The 19,992-nt window shown below is 38.6% G+C and overlaps 2 protein-coding genes across 2 annotated transcripts; one reads left to right on the top strand and one right to left on the bottom strand.

Moving 5' to 3' along the window:
* The first annotated feature begins 1,638 nt into the window (after window positions 1–1,638).
* On the top strand, window positions 1,639–10,428 carry CCNG1 (cyclin G1). Its single transcript, XM_080675346.1, has 7 exons — window positions 1,639–1,852; window positions 2,911–3,174; window positions 4,999–5,252; window positions 6,029–6,107; window positions 6,189–6,287; window positions 6,507–6,701; window positions 7,972–10,428. Exons 2-6 carry the CDS (start codon window positions 2,911–2,913, stop codon window positions 6,696–6,698), a joined length of 888 nt encoding a protein of 295 aa, XP_080531472.1. The 5' UTR covers window positions 1,639–1,852; the 3' UTR covers window positions 6,699–6,701; window positions 7,972–10,428.
* Window positions 10,429–11,648: 1,220 nt separating this feature from the next.
* NUDCD2 (NudC domain containing 2) lies at window positions 11,649–19,883 on the bottom strand. The gene is made up of 4 exons (XM_080672201.1): window positions 19,370–19,883; window positions 17,486–17,534; window positions 17,105–17,256; window positions 11,649–14,147 (listed from the first exon to the last, which is right to left on the bottom strand). The coding sequence occupies exons 1-4, from the start codon at window positions 19,604–19,606 to the stop codon at window positions 14,064–14,066; spliced, it is 522 nt and encodes a 173-aa protein (XP_080528327.1). The 5' UTR covers window positions 19,607–19,883; the 3' UTR covers window positions 11,649–14,063.
* Between the last annotated feature and the right edge of the window lie 109 nt (window positions 19,884–19,992).

The raw sequence follows: 19,992 nt of genomic DNA, 5'->3' as shown, positions 1-19,992 counted from the left end.
AATAATTTAATAATTTCTCAAGTACTTACTGTGTTATGGGCACAGTGCCGACTGCTTTACTTACTTTGCATTATTTAATCTTCTCAGTAACCGTATGAACAAAATACTTCTACTTCCTATTTTTGATAAGTATTTTTTCTAGTCAGTAGCCTGTGATTTGAAAATAAGTCCGTTTTATTCCAAAGTCTAATGTTTATTCTGTCCATAAGACTACATGCTCCACAAGGCTAAGGACCAGTATATTTTGTTCTCCACTGGCACATTTTATGTGTTCAAAAGATATTAGTGAACAAATGCCTGTGTATATATATTTCTAAATCTGTTATTAAAAGCCAAAAAAAAAGAAACACATTTTTTTAACTCACAAATTATTTTAATAAGTACTTTTAAGTGTTTTACATTACCCACTAATATTCATTACATAGTTTATTTTCAAGGAGAACCAAGGCCACCTCCCCATTTGCAAGGCAGAACTTTGTCAAACTGACCTGATTATGTGGTTGACATATTATTCTGCAGCATTAACTTTTCCTCCTCAGTTGTCCCTCCCCCCACCTCCCCACAACTCTGTCCTCATTTCAGGACTTGGTTCTGTGGCATTGCCCCAGGGTAGTGCAAGGTATGGCAAACAGCAGAGATGCCAGCAAGTCTTTCAGATTTTTACTTTGTGAAAACCCAGATAACCACTAACTAGGAAGAAGCCACCAGAATAGAGACATTCAAGTACAGTCCCTGAAAACTGATAAATGACTCCTTGCTCTCAAGTCCTTCTAATGTAGACCTTTCTCATTTGTGACAATCTGGGAGAGAGGAGGGAGGGAGGGGGTTCAGAAAGGTTTCCAACATTATTTTACCACTAACCCAGCACAGACTCACAGTCAGAGATTGAGTTCACTTCCAGTAAATAAAAAGAATAATAATGCTTCACACACAGACCTGTGAACTGAGATTCATAGTCACTACAATTATTTTGCCCATGTATTCCTCTTAAGAGTCAACCACGGCTTTTCATTCTAAGCCATTGAAAAACTACCAACTTTTCTATCTCAACTGGCTAAAACATCAAATTCAGAAAATCGGTATAAGACCAAGTATTTAGCCCAACTCCACTCTTTGACCAAGTATACAAAAAAGCAAAGTAAGACAAGGATCAATTGATTTCCAAAGCTCACGAAGAGAAACTTCTGGACTTTAATAAACTAGCCCATAAAAAACCCACCACCTCTCCATTTGAAATGAAAACGCAGACTTGACTTTTTTTTTTTTTTTTTTGGTAACTAGCCAAGGTACTTTTAGAAGCAGGGGGAGAACCGCTCTGCTAAAGCACAACGACCAAGAAGTCCCAGTACATTCTGGAATGGCAGACACCTGACCCGGGCCAGGATTGGTGCGCGCAGCATTTCGTTCGCCCTCCTCTTCATTGAAGACACATTGGAAAATTCTCCAATAAGAGACGCCTAGTGGGAGGGGGCGTGGTCTCAAGGGGCGGAGAATTTGCCTCCTCTCTACAGGCCAGTCCTCTTTGGTCCGCGGGGGCCATCCATCAAATGAACTACACCAATTAGCGGCGGCAAAGCTCCCCTTTTCTAGCAGAAAGGTCCCGCCCTCCAATATATTCCTCGGGAGGCCCGTCTCGGTCCCTTCGGCTCCGAGCTGACCCTGAGGAGGGCAGTGTCGTCTCGGCGGCGCTGCGGAGACCTCCACCCAGGACAGCTCCCCCTCCCCGGGCCTGTCCCCTCTTGCCCGCGAGTCCCCGCGCCTCTAGGACTTCTCGGATCTGATATCGTGGGCGGAGGTGCGAGCAGGCCCGGGGAGGGAAGATTACAGCGAAGGAGCTGCATTCGCGATCAAGGTGAGCTGGGACTGCGGGGCTGGCATAGCGGGCGGGTAGGGAGCGAGGCTGGGGCACGGGATTAGGGGTGAGTCTGGCCCGCGACCTTCCCATCCGTTAGCTAATCCGCTGCTGAAAGCAACAAGTCCGGGCTAGTCCGAGCCCGGAGGGGCGGGGCCAGGTCCGACTTGTCTCAGATCCGCGGGGTCTTAAGTGTCAAAGCGGGCAGGCGGGGTCCCAGGGACCACCCCGGGGGAGAAGGAGTTGAAAGTTAGTGGCTCCTCATCCGCGCCCCCCTTCCGTAACCCAGCGCTAAAGGTCTCCTGCATTCCTGTCTTTCTGTTGTGTAGGGAGGGACCGTATGTGCGTCCAAGACTTAGCGTGATGTCTGGGACACAAATGTGCAATATTAATAAGCAATAAAATTATCAATCCACTTCAATTTATTAATTTTAAAAACTCCCAGTTTCCTCTTGCAGTCTAGATTAGCCTCCCACTCCCTCTGTGCTCCTATAAAACGCTTTAAGCTTCCTTTCCTAACACCAATAAAAGTTCACAATGATTGAGCACCGTGTGCCAGGCACTGTGCTAAATTCTACATGAATCGTCTTACTTCATCTTCACAGCCAGAGACAGATTACTGCCTCATTTTACAGACGTAGAAATAAGGTCATTAATATTGTCCAGTGTTTATTAGGCACCTACTGTATAAGCTAAGCTCTATACCCAGGTGACCTCATGTATTCCACACAAGTCAGTGAGGTAGGTAATAATAACCTCATACCCGCTTTACAGATGAGGAACTAAGGACTAAGAAAAATTATCTAACATGAACAGTTCCCATTGTTAACATACGGCAGAATTTCAAAGTTTTGGTATCTTGTCTTACAACTCATGGTTATCCCTTGACAGTGACTGACATGAGTAAGTATTTCTTGGAAGGTTTGCAATATTTTAAAATTGCAGTGACTTAGATTCACTTGCAGCACGGGGGCGGGGAAACATGTTATCAAGCCCTTGGCACAATACCCTGCAGGAAGGGCTATTCTTATCCTTTCTGGGCTTTGTCCTATATATAGATGATAGAGGTCCTCACAACAACGGACTCGCAGACACTGCTACACCAGCTGAATGCCCTGTTGGAACAGGAGCCGAAATGCCAGCCAAAGGTCTGCGGCTTGAGACTCATTGAATCTGCTTACGATAAAGGCCTCAGGATGACGGCAAGACTAAGGGACTTTGAAGTGAAGGATCTTCTTAGTCTAACTCAGTTCTTCGGCTTCGACACAGAGACATTTTCTCTAGCTGTGAATTTACTGGACAGATTCCTGTCCAAAATGAAGGTATGTTTAAAGTTACATTACCCTGAGTGGTTCTTTTTTTTTTTTTTTTTTTTTTTTAATTCTCGCCCAAGGATATGTTTTATTGATTTTAGAGAAAGAGAGAGAGAGACGTGGATCAGTTGTCTCCCAAACGTGGCTAGACCAGGAATCAAACCCATAAGCTTAGGTATGTGCCCTGACCAGGAATTGAATCCTCAACCTTTTGGTGTGTGGGACAATGTTCCAACCAACTGAGCCACCCAGCCAGGGCTACCCTGAGTATTTCTTAGTTTTGCTCCATGTTTTAGAGATGGAATTGCTAGCTTTGGGCTGGTATTCATAAACTTGACCTTTTTTATTTTTAGCAGGTAGCCCAAGCATTCTCTATACTACAGCATTGATGAATGCTTTTTTTTTTATAATCAAGAGTAATGCATTATTTATTATATTTAACTTCTGACACTGAAACATAGTCTAATATCAAATCATTAATTGCAGTCTCCCAGTAGGAGAGTTGGCTGTTGTTTTTAAAAATCTTTCTTGATAGGTTGGGTGTTTTCACTTATTTTTTTATTTTATTTTAAAAAAATGTGTTAGCATCAGAATGCTAGGTTGTGGTTAATAATTAGAGATGTGGGGTTTTTTTCTCATTTTTTCTGATGTTATCAACCACCTGGTCAATAAAGTATATTGATCTCCACTCATATGTAATAAGTTATACTTGTTTTAGCCTTAGACAGACTCAAGTCTTGCTTATGTTTGGCATTTCTAGCATCTGCTTACATATAGTAGAGTATCTTCTGATGGAGCAGCATTTACATAATTATTTCACTATATTTGGATAAGCAGGATATCGGTATATCTTTCAGAGCTAACTTAGCTGTTAAAAATACATCTGCCTTCTCTGTGTGCCCATGGTCATTGGTGGATAATGAGATAATCTGACAGAATAAAACTCATCTTTTAGTTCTCGATACCTAACACAATGTATCCTATAGAGGAGGAACTCAATAATGTATTTGTTGAATTGGATGGCTCAAGAAATTTATTGACTAGGTTAATTATGCAACTCTTTAGACAGCATGTGCAAGCATTATCTTTGCATCTATGAATGTTGCACAGATGAGTAATATACATCTATCCCTTAAGTATATTATAGTCTTATGTGAGAATGTTGGCACTGTCATACAGAAGAAGGCATAATAAGAAAAGTAAATACATTATACTACTAAAGAAGTATAAAGATATTGCTGAAGGGTTCCAAAAAGAGGCGAGTTACAAATACTGGTAAAGGCTTCTTAAAATTGAGCAACAACTTAAGAGTGGAGAGAATTTGACTGTCTCACATTGTAAACATTCAGAAGGTGATTAATAAAAAGAGATTGGTAGCAGATAGAGCTTTAAAGGCAGAGTGAAAGTTATGTGCTATAGTGTTTTAAACAGGTGTTACTACAGAGAAAGCAACCTGGAAAAACACAACATTCTGGAAAGAAATTTTGTGTATAAGCTGTAAGGTGTTTCAGTCCTCATCTAAGCCTTTGACCAGTTAACTTATTTAGTCCAACTAGAACAGGGCACTTATAGTTAGTTCTATAGTGATTTAAAAAAAAATTATTTTGCTGAACCCAAACATTATATTGCAACTTAGTCCAGTTACTCCAAATTTGGTTCCAAGTGGGGTGCATAGTATTGACAGGCCACAGTTGACTTGTTAATTCCTTCAGAGTTGACAAATATACCTCAAAGGTTCATTTTCATATTGATGGGTCTGAGTTCTAGATTATCTTATTTTTTCTTTTTTTTTTAATTGAAATAAGGTAAAGACATGACTTATTATCTTTTTAGGTACAGCCCAAGCACCTTGGGTGTGTTGGACTAAGCTGCTTCTACCTGGCTGTAAAATCAATAGAAGAGGAAAGGAATGTCCCATTGGCAAGTGACTTGATCCGAATAAGCCAGTACAGGTTCACAGTTTCAGACCTGATGAGAATGGAGAAGATTGTATTAGAGAAAGTGTGTTGGAAAGTCAAAGCTACTACTGCCTTTCAATTTCTGCAACTCTATTATTCACTCATTCAAGAGAACTTGCCATTTGAAAGGTATGTAATCTTTGTCTTAAACCAAGGCTATTTGGAAATTAGAATATTATTGTCTGGATGATGCTTAAAATCAATATCCTGGGAGAATTCCTATCAAAGGACCTACAGCTCCTTGAATTTCACTTCACTGTCCAGCAGAAATGAGACTTTCAGTTGTCAATAGCCTCTGGAAGTATATGAAGGCTAATTCTTGAGACTACAGGATTTTTCACCTTTTACTTATATTTCATTTTCCATTTATAGACTAGTTAATGTATAGAACCTAGTAGGTGTGCATCTAACACAGATTAATGGAAAAAGGAACTTCAGTAGATGCAGAAATAGGTTTATTAAAATCCAAAGAAACCATAGTGAAGGCCTGGGGCAGGAGACGGGTGCGGGCTAGAAGGGGTCAATGGGGGAAAAACGTGGACATCTGTAATACTTACAACTATAAAGATTTTTTTTAAGTTAAAAAAGATAAAAAGAAACCTTGTTAGTTATAGCATGATACTTTTTAATTTTTTGGCTCAAATGACTTAAAATTCATGTTTGCTATCCTTAAGGAGTTACTTATCCTTAAGGAGTTCATGTCTCTGAAGGAAGAGGAATTGTTTACTTCAAATAATTTATTTTCTGTGTGTATAAATTTAAACTTTAAAATTGACTTCAAATAATTTATTTTCTGTGTGTGTAAATTTAAACTTTAAAATTGACTTCAGTGTCTTTCTAAAAATTTGACTTTTGACTAGATGTAAAATTATCTACGTAAAATTAATCTCATTTTCTTTTTAAAGGAGGAATAGCCTTAATTTTGAAAGATTAGAAGCTCAACTTAAGGCATGCCACTGCAGGATCCTATTTTCTAAAGCAAGGGTAAATATTTTATATAAAGAGTAAACCTATTTATGTACTTGTTTTTATAGTCAACATTTACCTTAATTTTTTTTCTTTTAGCCTTCTGTGTTGGCATTGTCTATCATTGCATTGGAGATCCAAGCACAGAAGTGTGTAGAGTTAACAGAAGTCGTAGAATGTCTTCAGAAACATTCCAAGGTATGTCAAGGTCATTCCTGTTAACAGCTGTAAAAGAAACTTAATCCACTTGTACTGTCTCCTGAACTAAAATGAGATATCATGTGTTTGAAACTTAAGTAACTTATCTTCAAATATTTTGACAAGGAAAGACACATGTTAATAAGATTATAAGTATTACTGTAGTGAAATACCATAGAACTTTTAATTGAGTAATAATTTTTTAAAATTTATGCACAGATAAATGGCAGAGATTTGACCTTCTGGCAAGAGCTCGTATCCAAGTGTTTAACTGAATATTCATCAAACAAGTGCTCCAAACCAAATGTTCAGAAGTTGAAATGGATTGTTTCTGGGCGAACTGCACGGCAATTGAAGCATAGTTACTACAGAATAACCCACCTTCCAACAATTCCTGAAACGGTTCCTTAATTGGTAAATTGGGTTCATAGTTATTTCCCATATAGAGAAATTTTTCTAATGCTATAATTTTCTTCTATAATTCAAGAATTAAAATCAGAATTATTTCCCAAACAAAAATGGAGTTGGACTAACAGGGGAAAATGACTTCACTGATCTAGTCAGCTAATATTTTAGGACATAAACTACATTCAAGACACAACACCCTAACAATAAGGAAATATCCAACCTTTGGTATGCAATTTAGGCATTTCATTAAATTATCAGCTTAGAAAACAGCATCCTGTTGAATAACTGGAATTTTAAAAGTAGCACTAAGCTCGGCCAGCATAGCTCAGTGGTTGAGCATCGACTTAGGAATCAAGAGAGGTCACGGTTCGATTCCAAGTCAGGGCACATGGCTGGGTTGTGGGCTCAATCCCCAATGTGGGGAGTGCAGGAGGCAGCCGATCAATGATTCTCTCTCATCATTGATGTTTCTATCTCTCTGTCCCTCTCCTTTCCTCTCTGAAGTCTATAAAAATCTATTTTTAAAAAATAATAAAAAATAAAAGCACTAAAATGATAATTTTTTTTAAAAAAATATATTTTATTGATATTTTACAGAGAGAGGAAGGGAGAGGGATAGAGAGCTAGAAACATCGATGAGAGAGAAACATCGATCAGCTGCCTCCTGCACACCTCCCAGTGGGGATATGCCCGCAACCCAGGTACATGCCCTTGACCGGAATCGAACCTGGGACCCTTCAGTCCGCAGGCCGACGCTCTATCCACTGAGCCAAACTGGTTTCGGCTAAAATGATAATTTTTAATTGAACATCATTCATTTTGCTTTATGTGGACTCAAACTCTGGCTCATTTAAAGTTACACAAGCCTGAGTAGGACAATAGGACCAAAAGTTTGAACCACATGTGAACTAGTTTGAGATTACCTTATATGCAAAATCAGTATGGTCTTGGGTGTTGTATTTAAAGAAAAAGTTATGCCGGATAGTCTTCACATTGGGTGTTTGGAAACCAGCAGGTTACACTATAGTTTGTATCATTGCTATAGCATTTGGAACCCTGGAAAGTAGTTGCATGCCTGATTGTCACTGACATATATTCTTGCCATCTAAATATAACTCACTGTGATTTTTTTCCTATTCAAAACTCAACGTTAACATTTAATACACCTACGTGTGACATGATTATGAATCTTAGATATGAGCAGTAAGTCATTTTTAACAGTTGTATTTATGTTTGGCAAACTTCTGATAACTTGATTTTTTGTTTGTTTAAATAGGATTATTACAGCAATAAAAACTTCTCTGAAGCCTTTCGCCACAATCCTGAAGGATGGATTCCATAATATTATACTGGATTTAAGCTGTGATTCCTCAAAACATCATAATTGGATTAGCATTGATGTTCTCAGATATGGGAAAACTGCCTAATTAACATTATGCTATAGTGGAATTATGTTTAAATTTGAATTCAGCTGAGGCATACAAACAAAGCCAAGTCCATAATGTGAAATGTTAAAGAAAAGTCTGGGAAGGTAAACTGTGAATCTTCATTTCTAACATTGATCCAACTTTCTATATTGGGTCAGTATATTTAGGAGGTATGAAAAATGGTAACCTACTTAATTTAAATTTTAAATTATGAGGTTTACATCAAAACCAATATTTCACAAATGCACTTTTAAGACATTATAAGGGTCACTCTTTTAGGCAGTGAATATGGTTTCTTAGCACCCATAATGCAAGTAATAGATTATCCAGAGATGTGGACTTGATTGCTACATGGGAATTACATTCACATTTTATATAAAGCAAAACTACATACCTGTTAATCTTGGAGTATTATCTTTTAACATTTTTACTATAAGACAGGTAATGTTTGTGTCCAGGGAAAAAAGTTTTTATGCAAAATCTGCTTCAATATAGTCACACCGAGAAAATTTGTTTTATTGTACTAGTGACTCAAATTAACATCACTCTGAAAACTTGATTTAACACTCCAGAAGTTTTTACTAAGGACTGTTTTTATAAAACTGCCATTGCTTCTAATTTACAATTCTGTTTAAAATGAAGGGAATATACTTTCACTAATTTTCCCTACTGTGCCAACAGAAGGTCTTAAGTAAATACCCATCTTTATAATCATGAGGTTGCTGAGGTAGTGTTCAAGACTTGCTAGTAAGACAGTGAATATAAGGAGATCTACAGTGTTATAAACCACTCAGTGCAATGTGTAGCCTGAGTCCATCCAAGATGATTGTGCCCAATGTTGACATCATGTTATGGATAAATATGCACTGGAAAATAAACCAAAGAACCACAGTATATCTCATACTTTTGTAAACAATATGTTTGGTAGATAACTTTTCAGTTTTCCCAAAAGGCTGATACATTTCAATATTTTAATTACATCCATGTTAATTCTGAGTTTGCAGAGGTAACCTAACCAACTACCAATATGTTTTAGTACTAAGGGATATACATTTCAATAAAGTGATTGAAATGCATTTCTTTGCTGGGTGGTTTTCTAATTTATTTCTCTTCTGATTCAACAAACTATTTTGGCAATGTGATGGCAGAACCACAATAAAAAGCTATCTCTACTCAATTTTGAAATCCTCACCAGAGGATACTTTTTCCATTGATTTTTAGAGAGAGTGTAAGGAATGGAGGGAGGAGAGAAACATGATACACGTTGATTGGTTGCCTCCTGCACACAAATGACCGGACAGGGGTGGAACCTGCAACCCAGGCACATGCCCTTGACCAGGAATCAAACCCGTGACCCTGTGGTGCCCGGGGCCAATGCTCTAACCATTGATCAACACCGGTCAGGGCTCTACTCAGTCTATTTAGTTAGCACTAAAGTAAGATGTATGGTAGCAGAAAAAAAATCTCTTTAATAGTATGGCCAGGGCCTAGCCAGTTTGGCTCAGTGGACAGAGTGTCAGCCTGCAGACAAGGGTCCCAGGTTCAATCCCGGTCAAGGGCATGTACCTTGGTTGCGGGCACATGCCCAGTGGGGGGTGTGCAGGAGGCAGCTGATCGATGTTTCTCTATCCCACCCTTCCGCTCTGTAAAAAATCAATAAAATATATTTTTAAAAAAATAATAGTATGGCCATTATTTACTTGAAGCTTTTACTCTAATCGTTTTCTAAAGTAGACATGATGATAAATATGCTTAATGTGCATTAAAAATTGATTTTTTTTGCACTGTGGTTATTTTTATCATTTGGATTCATCACTACTATGGATATCCTTAATACAACTTCATCCTCAGATTCAGCCCACCTGAAGTTTTGTGTAAACCCTCCTTACCTAATTAAACAGTATTCCAGATAGTGGTAGTTAACTGCCAAGTATTGTGTTAGATCAACTGGTTATTATGGAACTAAAACAATATGTAATTTTGAATTGTTCACGTTTAATTAAACGAACCGGGATTACTGATGAAAGAAAAACTTAAATGTCCCCTTTTGCACTGGACTCAGATTAGATATTCAATAAGCTCTTTTCACAAGTGTTATTTTTAAAAAGGTTACTTAAACCTTATCTGCATTTCCAATTAAGCTACATACTATCTAAACAATAGACATTTCTGATCTAATATTTGTGATTAGCAATAATAGTTTTTATTATCAGGTACTATTGCCAGATATTTTATATGAATCATCTCATAATCCTCCAAAATGTATGAAGTTATCCCAATTTACAATGAACTGGTATGGTGCGTGGAGGAAGCAGCTGATTGATGTTTTGCTCTCACACTGATGTTTTTCTCCTGTCCTCTAAAACATTCAAAAATATCTTTAAAAAAAATGAAGCACTGCCATATAATGTGGAAATCCTCTAAAACATTATGCTAAGTGTAAGAAGCCAGTAAAAAAAAAGACCACATATTATTTATATACTAGAGGCCCGGTGCACAAATTCGTGCATGGAGGAGGGGGGACCACGGGAGGTTGGCCGCCGGCCTTCAGCCCCCCTGGGAAAGAGGCCACGTTCGCCACCACCCACCCTGGTTCCCTGTCCCAACCTGGGCCCAAAGGCCCCAGTGGGGTCCGGAGAGGAGGTGACGGTTGCTGGGCTGGGTGCAGAAGGAATGGATGCTGGACACCACTGTCGGTGCCCCACCCCCACCTCCTTCCCTCACCACCGTGCCACCATAGCAGGCGGGTGGCCCCTGGGGAAGAGAGGAGGAGTCAGTTCCCCACCTACCACCTTCCTCCCCTCGCCACTGCACCATCACCACAGTGGGCAGGAGGCCCCCGGGGAAGGGAGAGGAGGCAGTTCCCCGCCTCCCCCCCTTCCTCCTACTCTCACCGCCTTGGTGGGTGTGCAGTCCCTGGGGGAGAGGACGTGAGCGAGACAAACCCTTGTGTCGAGGACTGACTCAATGGTTCAGAGAGAGGGAGCTGCTCTGGTATGTACGAAACCCCAACTCAGAAACAGGTCTCTACGAATGGTTTAGCAGCAGGGGTTGATGGGGGCCAGCCAGCTGGGGGGAGGGGCCGCCAATGCCCCCTGGTGGCCAGTGCACTACCATAGCCAACCTCCCACAAACCCTCCCCATCGCCAGCCAAACCTCCTGTGGACCCTCCCCACACCTGGCCAGCCCCATCAGCCCCAATTGGGGCAGCTAGCCAACCTCCCATGGCCCCTCCCCCCGCCAGCCAACCTCCCACGGCCCCAATCGCCCCGACTGCTGGCCAGGCCAAGGGACCCCACTCGTGCACGAATTCGTGCACTGGGCCTCTAGTTATTTCGTAAATATGAAATGTTCAGAACAGGGAAATCTATGAAATGGAAAGTAAATTAGTGGTTGCTTAGGTCAGGAATTGTGGGGAGGATAGCTAAAAGGCATGGGGTTTTGTTTTCAGGCAATGAAAATGAAAATGGACCATGGTGATGGTTGAATATGTGAGTATACTAAAAGCCATTGAGTTATACACTTTAAATGGGTAAAATGAATTTTATTTCAATAAAGCTGTTTTTAAAAAAGATACCACATGATTCCATTTACATGAACTTGTTAAAAAGACAAATCTAGCATGAAGGCATTTTTGTGATTGAACTGTTCAATCTCCTGATTTTGGAGGTAACATATTTCTACATGTTAAAATTCACAAAACTACAAACAAAAAAGTTCATTTTACTTTATGTTTATTCAAATTATAAAATATTTTTAAAATGTTAAAATGAGAAGCCAATTAAAAGAAAAAAGCCTCTTCCCCATAATTTCATTCCTAAAGTTATTGGGTAACATGAACATAGGATGTGGCTGGGCTGCAGTGGCCCGGTGTGGAGGGTTAAGGTCCCAGGTGAGAAGGATATCATTGCTTGGCATAGGGTGCTGGAGCCTAAATACAGTGAGAGAAGGCATTCATTCATAGCAACACGGCCTAGAATAGGGAACCAAATACATTAAGGATAATAGAATCAGGTTTCTCACTGTTGTTTGAAAGGAGTTATAGAGAGAAAACAAAAATGACCCTAAGAGATTAGAAATGAAAGTGACTATACTAAAAACCAAGTGTGAACAAATGGTTTTCAATACATATAAATATAATAAATATTGATGTGGATGTATGCACTATACACACATCAACAGTAATTGCTTACTTCTAAAAACCATTCTCCACGAATGAAAACCAAGATTCCGTGGAAAAATTGCTGATTCTTGGGCTAGGGCAGAGAAAGCATAATAAGCCTCGTATGCCTTGTGACAGATTAAGAAATTGCTCAGATAATGAAGGGGACATGTCAAAAGGACATAGAAGCCACCTAGAATGGTCTGGCACTGGCTAAATCTAGAAAAATTTTGAGAATCAAAGTAATGGGAATAATAGATTTTAACCTGCTGAATAAAGTAGGAATTAATGAGTCCATAAAGATATCAACAAAATGAAAGTTTGATAAGAAACAAGATAATAATTTGAAACTACCACAAAGTACTCAATTATACACATAGACTAACTTTACAATGGAGAAGACTAGCAGATACCACTTAAACAGTGATGTAAGTAATCACCATCAGAAAAAGAACAAATTAAAATTAACTCATGGTAGGATGCAATAAGAACACAGCATCACTTCTTTAACATTCCTGCCAAAGATGCAAAACCTGAACCTAATGAAGAAATATCAGACAAAATTCAAATTGAGGTATGTTGTAAAAAATAGTCTGTAATCTTCAAAAGTGCCAAGATTGTAAAAGTCAAGGAAAAAACGAGGACTTGTTCCAGATTTAAGCACAGTTAATACATGTGACATCTAAAGGGAAAGCATGATTCAGACTGTACCCCTTTGCTATAAAAGACATTTGGACAATTGAACTTGAAAGGAATGAAGGTCTGAGAATTGGACAGTTGTAATGTGCCAATGCTTATTTCCTGTTTTTAAACATTGTATTGCAGTATGTAAGAGTTTCCTTTCAAGGAAATACACACTAAGGTACAGAGAGGTAATTGGGCATCATGTCATCAATTTACACAAACTGGTTGAGGAAAAAAAAAACAATTCTATGTTCTTTACTTGTAACTATTCTATACGAGATTGTTGAAATTTTTTTTTTATAAAAAAAGAGATAAAAAGGATGAAATAAAATTTCAAGACAATTCTTACTTCTATGCCTGGATCATTGAAGATCAAAATTATGTCACTGATTTATAATCATTGACCATAATTTGTTTTATGGTGCTAACAATACACTTGTGCCCAATAATCATACTCACTTCACCAAATCTCTTTTCGTATTAATCCATTCCTACTGCGAGGTTAACTACTTTTCAGTTTCTTGACATAAAGTGATCTCTCAAGAAATAATATACTAATTTAAAGATTTTCATTATCTCTTAAAAGTTAACTTACTCAGAATATACTTGTGGATTTCTTTCTTTCCTAAAATTGTTTTCATTAATATTATTTCCTTGTGTAGACTGGTATTCTTAGCCAAAAGGGCACACAATTCCTATTTTTAAAAGTTTATTGAACATTACTCCTACATCACACTTATTAGAAGAAAAAAAATTAACTTTCCCTGAAGGCACCCTGTCTTTTCATTATGATCTATACCCTAGTTTTTGTATTAAAAATATAGGTTAAATATGAAATTAGCAAAATGCATATGAAACTTCATGCTGAGCAAAACCAAGTCCAAAAAAAGTTACCATATATTAATAGTTACCACAGTATTTAAGAGGTTTCCTATGTAAATCATATTTGAATGCAATTTTTAGAACCATACTTAAATATATTTTGCAATTTGTTAACTGTAGGCATCCACATTTTTCTTCCACCATATAATTTGTTCCTTTGATCAAGCTGGCAACATCTGCTAGGGTTCACAGAATGCAGCAAAAAAATAGCAGTTATTTCTCCAGATTTGAGAAATCTGGTCCACCTTTAGTGTAGTTTCCTGAGATTTCTGCTCCACTGAAGTCAAAACCAGGATTCTAAAAGATATGAACAAAAATGTATGACAAAACTTATGAGAAAAACTATAATTAACTTCAAAGGAAAATGATAAAAAGACTTGAACTGGCAGGTGACAAAAAAGGAAATCTGAATAGCCAATAAACATGTAAATATGTACCAAACTTCACTGTAATCACCAAAATGAAACTTAAAACTATAATTTTATAATGTTCAGACTTACAAATATTTAGAAGATCCAATATGTGTGTTACAATGTTGACAAGTGTATGGACAAACACATACATTTGAGATTGTTTAAAATATTTTTTTAGCAAAAATGAGATAAATAGGATGAAATACATAGGATAAAAAACACTTTTTTTTTATTTGAACACTTTAGTATCAGTGTACGAACAGGTTTTAACAGCATTCTTTGAGACCTTGCTATATGCCAGGCAGGGTTCTAAGAGCTATACATATATAAACATAGTTAATCCTCATAACAATCCTATGAAGTAAGCATTACCCCAGGCTTTAGTCTTTTGGAGGACATTTCATTTCAACAAATATGTATTGAGTTCCTAGTGTTTGGAAGACACTATTAGAGCATGTGGAATTCAAGAGTGAACAGACAAAGATCCCTGCTTCAGTGGAGCTTACACTCTGACAAGACACAAATAATAAGCCATTAAGTTATCTAGTGCAGGAGTCAGCAAACTTTTCTGTAAAGAGCCAGATAGTAAATATGTTAGGCTTTGAAGACTATATAATTTCAGTCATAACTACTCAATTTTGCTGTTGCTCTTACGAAAGACAATACACAAACAAATGAGCAGAGCAGTGTTTCAATAAAACTTCACTTCAAAAACAAGCTGGACTTGACCCATGAGCCAGTTTGCAGGCCCCTGATCTAGTGTATTAAGAGTTGGTATTTAGTATGTTAAAAGTTGGTAAGTACTGTAGGAAAAGAAGGAAGGAAGGAAGGAAGGAAGGAAGGAAGGAAGGAAGGAAGGAAGGAAGGAAGAAAAGTAGGACAGAATAAGGGAAACGAAGAGGTTACAGTATTTAAATAGAATGATCAAAACTCAAAGAATGCTCATTGAGCAATGACTTGAAAACTATGAAGTTAGCCAAGCTTTGGCAAAAGAAAATGACAGAAAAGGAATGGCCTGACATGTTTAAGGAACAGCAAAATGGCCTGTGTGGCTAGAGCAGAATGACCAAGGGGGACAGCATTAAGAGAAGAGGTCAGGGAGATCATGGAAGACCAGATCAGATGGAGCCCTGTAAGAGACCTTGTCTTTTACTAGAGTGAACAAGTTCTGACAAGAGAAGTAATGTAATCTGACTTGCATTTTAAAAGTAATGTAATCTGCTCTAACTGTGATTTTGAGAGGACTGTAGCTTGGCAAAGGTAGAAGTGAAGAGAACAATTAGGTTATTGAAGTAATCTAGACAAGACATTAGAGGTAGTCCCGATAAGGGTGGTAGTAAGATTTCCTGACAAAATGGATAGGGTGTAAGAGACAGACAGGAATGGAGGATGATTCCCCATACCCCTTTTTCTTTAATCCTCACCTGAGTATACATTTCCATTGATTTTTTAGAAATAGTAGAAGGGAGGGGGACACAGAGAGAGAAATAGACACATCGTTTGGTTGCCCTCTGCATGTACTTTGGTCGGGGATCAACATGGAGCCTACAAATGGAGCCTACAATTGAGAAACATGCCCTTGACTGGAATCGAACCGGGACTCTTCAGTCCCCAGGCTGACGCTCTATATGGCTAGGGCCCCATACATATTTATATACCTATATACCATACATATATATGTGTATATACATATATGTATGTAAATTTACGTGTGTATTAATATATATCCTATATAATAAAAGCCCAGCGACCAAACGGCAGAACGACCAGAACAACCAGTCGACCAGTAGCTATGATGCGCACTGACCACCAGGGGGCAGACACTCAATGCAGGAGCTGCCCCCCTGGTGGTCAGTGTGCTCCCACAGTGGGAGTGCTGCTTGGCTGACCTGGATGAGCAGTGCTCCCACAGTGGGCTGATCCCCGCAGGCCACTCCCCCCACCAGTGCACAAATCTCATGCACCAGGCCTGTAATATGTGTGCCTGTGTGTGCACACGCGCGCGCGCGTGCATATATATATACTTTTTTATTTGAACAACTCATGTCCATCAACTGAGATGAGAAGCTTAGAGGTAGAACATATGTGAGAGAGACGTTAGAAAGCTCATGCTGGACGTACTGAGTTTAATGTTTGCTAGCCAAATGGAGAAATTGATTAGGCAATTGGGTATAAGAGTCCTAAATTCAGGAGAAAAGTCTAGACTAAAGATATATATTTGAATGTTTGAATAGTTTCAAAGATGAAAGTATAAACTTTGTTTCAAATAGGAGACATACTAGTAAATAGGGAAATCTAAATCTTATCGAATAAGAATAGCTAAATATTATAATACATTCAAATTAGAAAACACCCTGAAGCAGTTAAAGGAGTTTTTCTCTATAATAGAGAAAGAGACCCAAGATGTATTATTAAAAAATAAATACAAACAATATACAGTATGAGTCTCCATTTATGTTAAAATAAAACAAACAAGCCAATATATTGATGAGATGAGACTGAGACAGAAGCATGGAAAGCAGAGATGTTGATGAAGGGGCCTTCACTTTTTTACACTATGTAAGTCTTTAATGATTGAGTTTTATGAGATTATTCAGCCATTACTGTGCACATTAAATACATTTAAACTTAGAAGTCATGATCGCATAAATACTCAAGAAAATCTTTTTAAAAAAACCAAATCCATACATTTAAAGGCCAGTCATTTTTCTAAGCATTTAACTTTAAAAATTCCTCTACAGAACTTTGGTAATTTTTATAACCTCATGAGTTTTAATTTCAAAAATAATTATTGTTTCTAAGATGTCTAACTACACATACGCATACATTTATCTGACTTACTTCTTTCTGGAATCTCTCTAATGTAAGTTTCCTCTGCATTTGGTCTTGTACCCAAGGATCAGCTGCGTATTCGGATTCCAGAAGAGAAGTCCAACAATTTGCTGCATCTCTCTTTGTCTTTGTAAGAACAATACGAACCATTTTTCTGTCCTCTAAACAAACAAACAGAAATCACAAATTAGAGTTCATTAAATTTTCTATTTTCAAAAACCATTAGGTAATCTTGACACAAACTTAAACTTAACTCTCAATACATTTCTATTGGTGTATCTTTCAAAACTGCAAAAACAAAGCACCAAATACAACAGGGAAAACATGCTAAGTTCCAAGATAAAATTAACTTGTAAAAAGACCCTAGGATTTATAATAGAGTACCCTTACCCAAAGTCCATGTTCCCTCATCAGCTATTGTAGAATCAAAAAGTTTGCCCTGAAAAATAAACAGGTAAGTTACTAAAAATATAGAAATTTCATTAATTTTTATAAAGCTTTCATGATTTAAGACTTACCTAATTTCCTATCTAATTCACATAAAATTGTCTAATTTGGTTAGAATAGGGAGAGAAATTCTTAAACCATTTCAACACATTGAAAGGTGCTCAACCCTAAGTTTCTCCTAGCAAGTGAAATGAAACCTGGTTTACACACCTTGGAATATTTACTATGACAGAAAACACAGCGGCTCTCTAAGGAAAGATCAGGGATCCTTAATTTTTAGAAGATTAAGAAATACTACTGATCACTGATTAGCCAAATAAAAAATGAATAACTGAAATGCTTTATCAATTAAAATACAAGAGCTCTCCTAGTGGAATTAGGAAGAAATTATGTCTTTTAAAATAAACTTTAACAACTGGCTCATTCTAAAAAAATCAACAACAAAAAAAACTGGCTCATTCTCTTTGCTGGGTAAATTGGCATTAACAAATTATTTTAGCACATACTACAGATCTAAGATTAGTAGTTCCTGTTTTTCTTCAGAAACTGGTTTTAACTAAAAAGCAAAATGTAAGTTTAAAAGAGAATGCATATGCTGAAACCCATTTATTTGTTGCTTGCCAGATGTTTTAGAAAATACAATGTTAACAAATATGTATTTTCTTTCGCATGTCAATACTTGTGAAAAAAATCCTAGTGGTCTAAATGTACACCTAAAATCCTAGAGTTAAGGAGTTATTGCTAAATTCCCAAGTAATTGGAAATTTGAATTGTAACCTTAAACCACTGTTGAGGAAACTATGGATTGCAGAACTATTCAGAAAGGTCATTTAGGTCCACGTTGATAGAAATCAAAGTCTTTCCAATCAACCGTTCTTTTCTGAAAGGCACTCAAAGCACTTGAATGGAAAATTAACAGCTAACATTTCCTGTGTGCTTATTACATACCAGGCACTACTCCAAGCTCTTCATTCACATGGAAGCCATGTTATGCTCCAAACAGTCCTATAAAAACGGTACTATAATTACTGTACTTTATGGATGAAGTTAGAGACACTGAAAAATCTCTTGCCCAAGGTTTCAAAACTAGAAAAATGGCAGAACCAAGTATGCCATCAGTCTTCACCACTGCCATCAAACATCTGGAGCAGCTAATCCGAGAAAGGAATCTAGCTTTGACTTAATTGATTTTAACTATAAAAGCATAACCAGGCAAAAGTGGGCCCCAGATCCAAAGGGCACTGGTAATAAAAGGGGTATTATTTTCTTCACACACCTCTTGACCATCTGCTTAACCACTCTAGAAACATGCAGAATTTTTGTAATTTTTAGATGAACAAAAACACCTGACACCATCTCTGAACCCTCATGCCGATGTCCTTATCCTTGAGTTTCTTCTTCACTTTCCTGTAACTGCCTAATTATCTGTAATGCTACTTTTATTACGCTTCCCTACTTGCCATAACTAGCGCAGTTATCTGTCTCATTCAACGCTGTCACCCCGGCACTCAGGGCGGGGCCTGGAAGAGTGTGTATGGAATATAAATATTTCTTTCCTTAACGATCTAGTTAAGTTGTTTCCGCTGAAGACCCGCAGAGGCACAACAGAAGCAATTTCATTAGATTTAGAAATAAAGCCAGAAAAATAGGCTCCTCGAATTTCCACGTCAAATCAGGACTAGTCCTGGAGGTGGGGGCTCCTATCAGACCAAAATCAGAAAAGCCCAACGGTCTTCCCACAGTCTTCCTACGGAAATCGGGAGCCCCAGGACTCGGGAATTGGGGGAGGCCGCGAAGAATCTGGGCACCAGCCCGACCTGCCGCTACCTTGAGGATCTCGCGGCCACCCACCGCCAGCGCCACGTGCCGGCTCTGCAGGTCGCACCGGATATCTTGGGCGCGAGTGCCTGATGGCACCTGCACTTCAATGAACACCTCCTCCAAGGTCTGATACCACTGGCCCCAAGGCGTCCCGCACGGAACCACCCCACTCCGCTCCTCAAAAGGGGCCGACATACTCCAGGTGGCTCCCGGCGGCAGCGGCACCAAGCGGGCTGAGCGCATGCGCCGAATCGCCACGCTCGGGCCACGCCCCGGCCTCTCGGCTCCGGTTTCCGCTCGGGTCACCGCTCATGCGCAGGAATGTAAGCTGAGATCTCAGCGCGTTTGTATTTCCCTTTTCATTGGCTACTTAGGACGCTGGCAGGGCCAAATTTGGAACAACTGAAACCCGGGAAAGTTTACATTTCCAGGAACGATAGGAGACGGTTGGAACCAGCGAGGCTGGAACTCACCGCCACCTTTGTGATGCCACAGGTCGACTTTCAAGCTTCTCCGACTTGAAGTGCGCTTGCGCAAATGCTGCTATAGTGTAGGTTACAATTGAATAACACCAGCAGTGATTGGACAAAGGAGGGGGCGGGGCGCGAAGACAGTAATGGTCTCCTATA

Source organism: Plecotus auritus, assembly GCF_963455305.1.
Source record: "Plecotus auritus genome assembly, chromosome: 6".
In the NCBI taxonomy this organism is placed as follows: domain Eukaryota; kingdom Metazoa; phylum Chordata; class Mammalia; order Chiroptera; family Vespertilionidae; genus Plecotus; species Plecotus auritus.
The sequence above is the reverse complement of the archived record's forward strand: the minus strand, read 5'-3'. Positions and strand labels throughout refer to the sequence as shown.

Excerpts from the sequence above, each read along its gene's own strand:
- CCNG1 (XM_080675346.1), top strand. The coding sequence starts at position 2,911 with ATGATAGAGGTCCTCACAACAACGGACTCGCAGACACTGCTACACCAG. Across the intron at positions 3,175-4,998 it reads GATTCCTGTCCAAAATGAAG|GTACAGCCCAAGCACCTTGG; the intron begins GTATGTTTAAAG and ends TTATCTTTTTAG. Across the intron at positions 6,108-6,188 it reads TCCTATTTTCTAAAGCAAGG|CCTTCTGTGTTGGCATTGTC; the intron begins GTAAATATTTTA and ends TTTTTCTTTTAG.
- NUDCD2 (XM_080672201.1), bottom strand. The coding sequence starts at position 19,606 with ATGCGCTCAGCCCGCTTGGTGCCGCTGCCGCCGGGAGCCACCTGGAGT. Across the intron at positions 17,257-17,485 it reads TGAGGGAACATGGACTTTGG|AGGACAGAAAAATGGTTCGT; the intron begins GTAAGGGTACTC and ends TTGTTTGTTTAG. Across the intron at positions 14,148-17,104 it reads TAGAGAGATTCCAGAAAGAA|AATCCTGGTTTTGACTTCAG; the intron begins GTAAGTCAGATA and ends CATATCTTTTAG.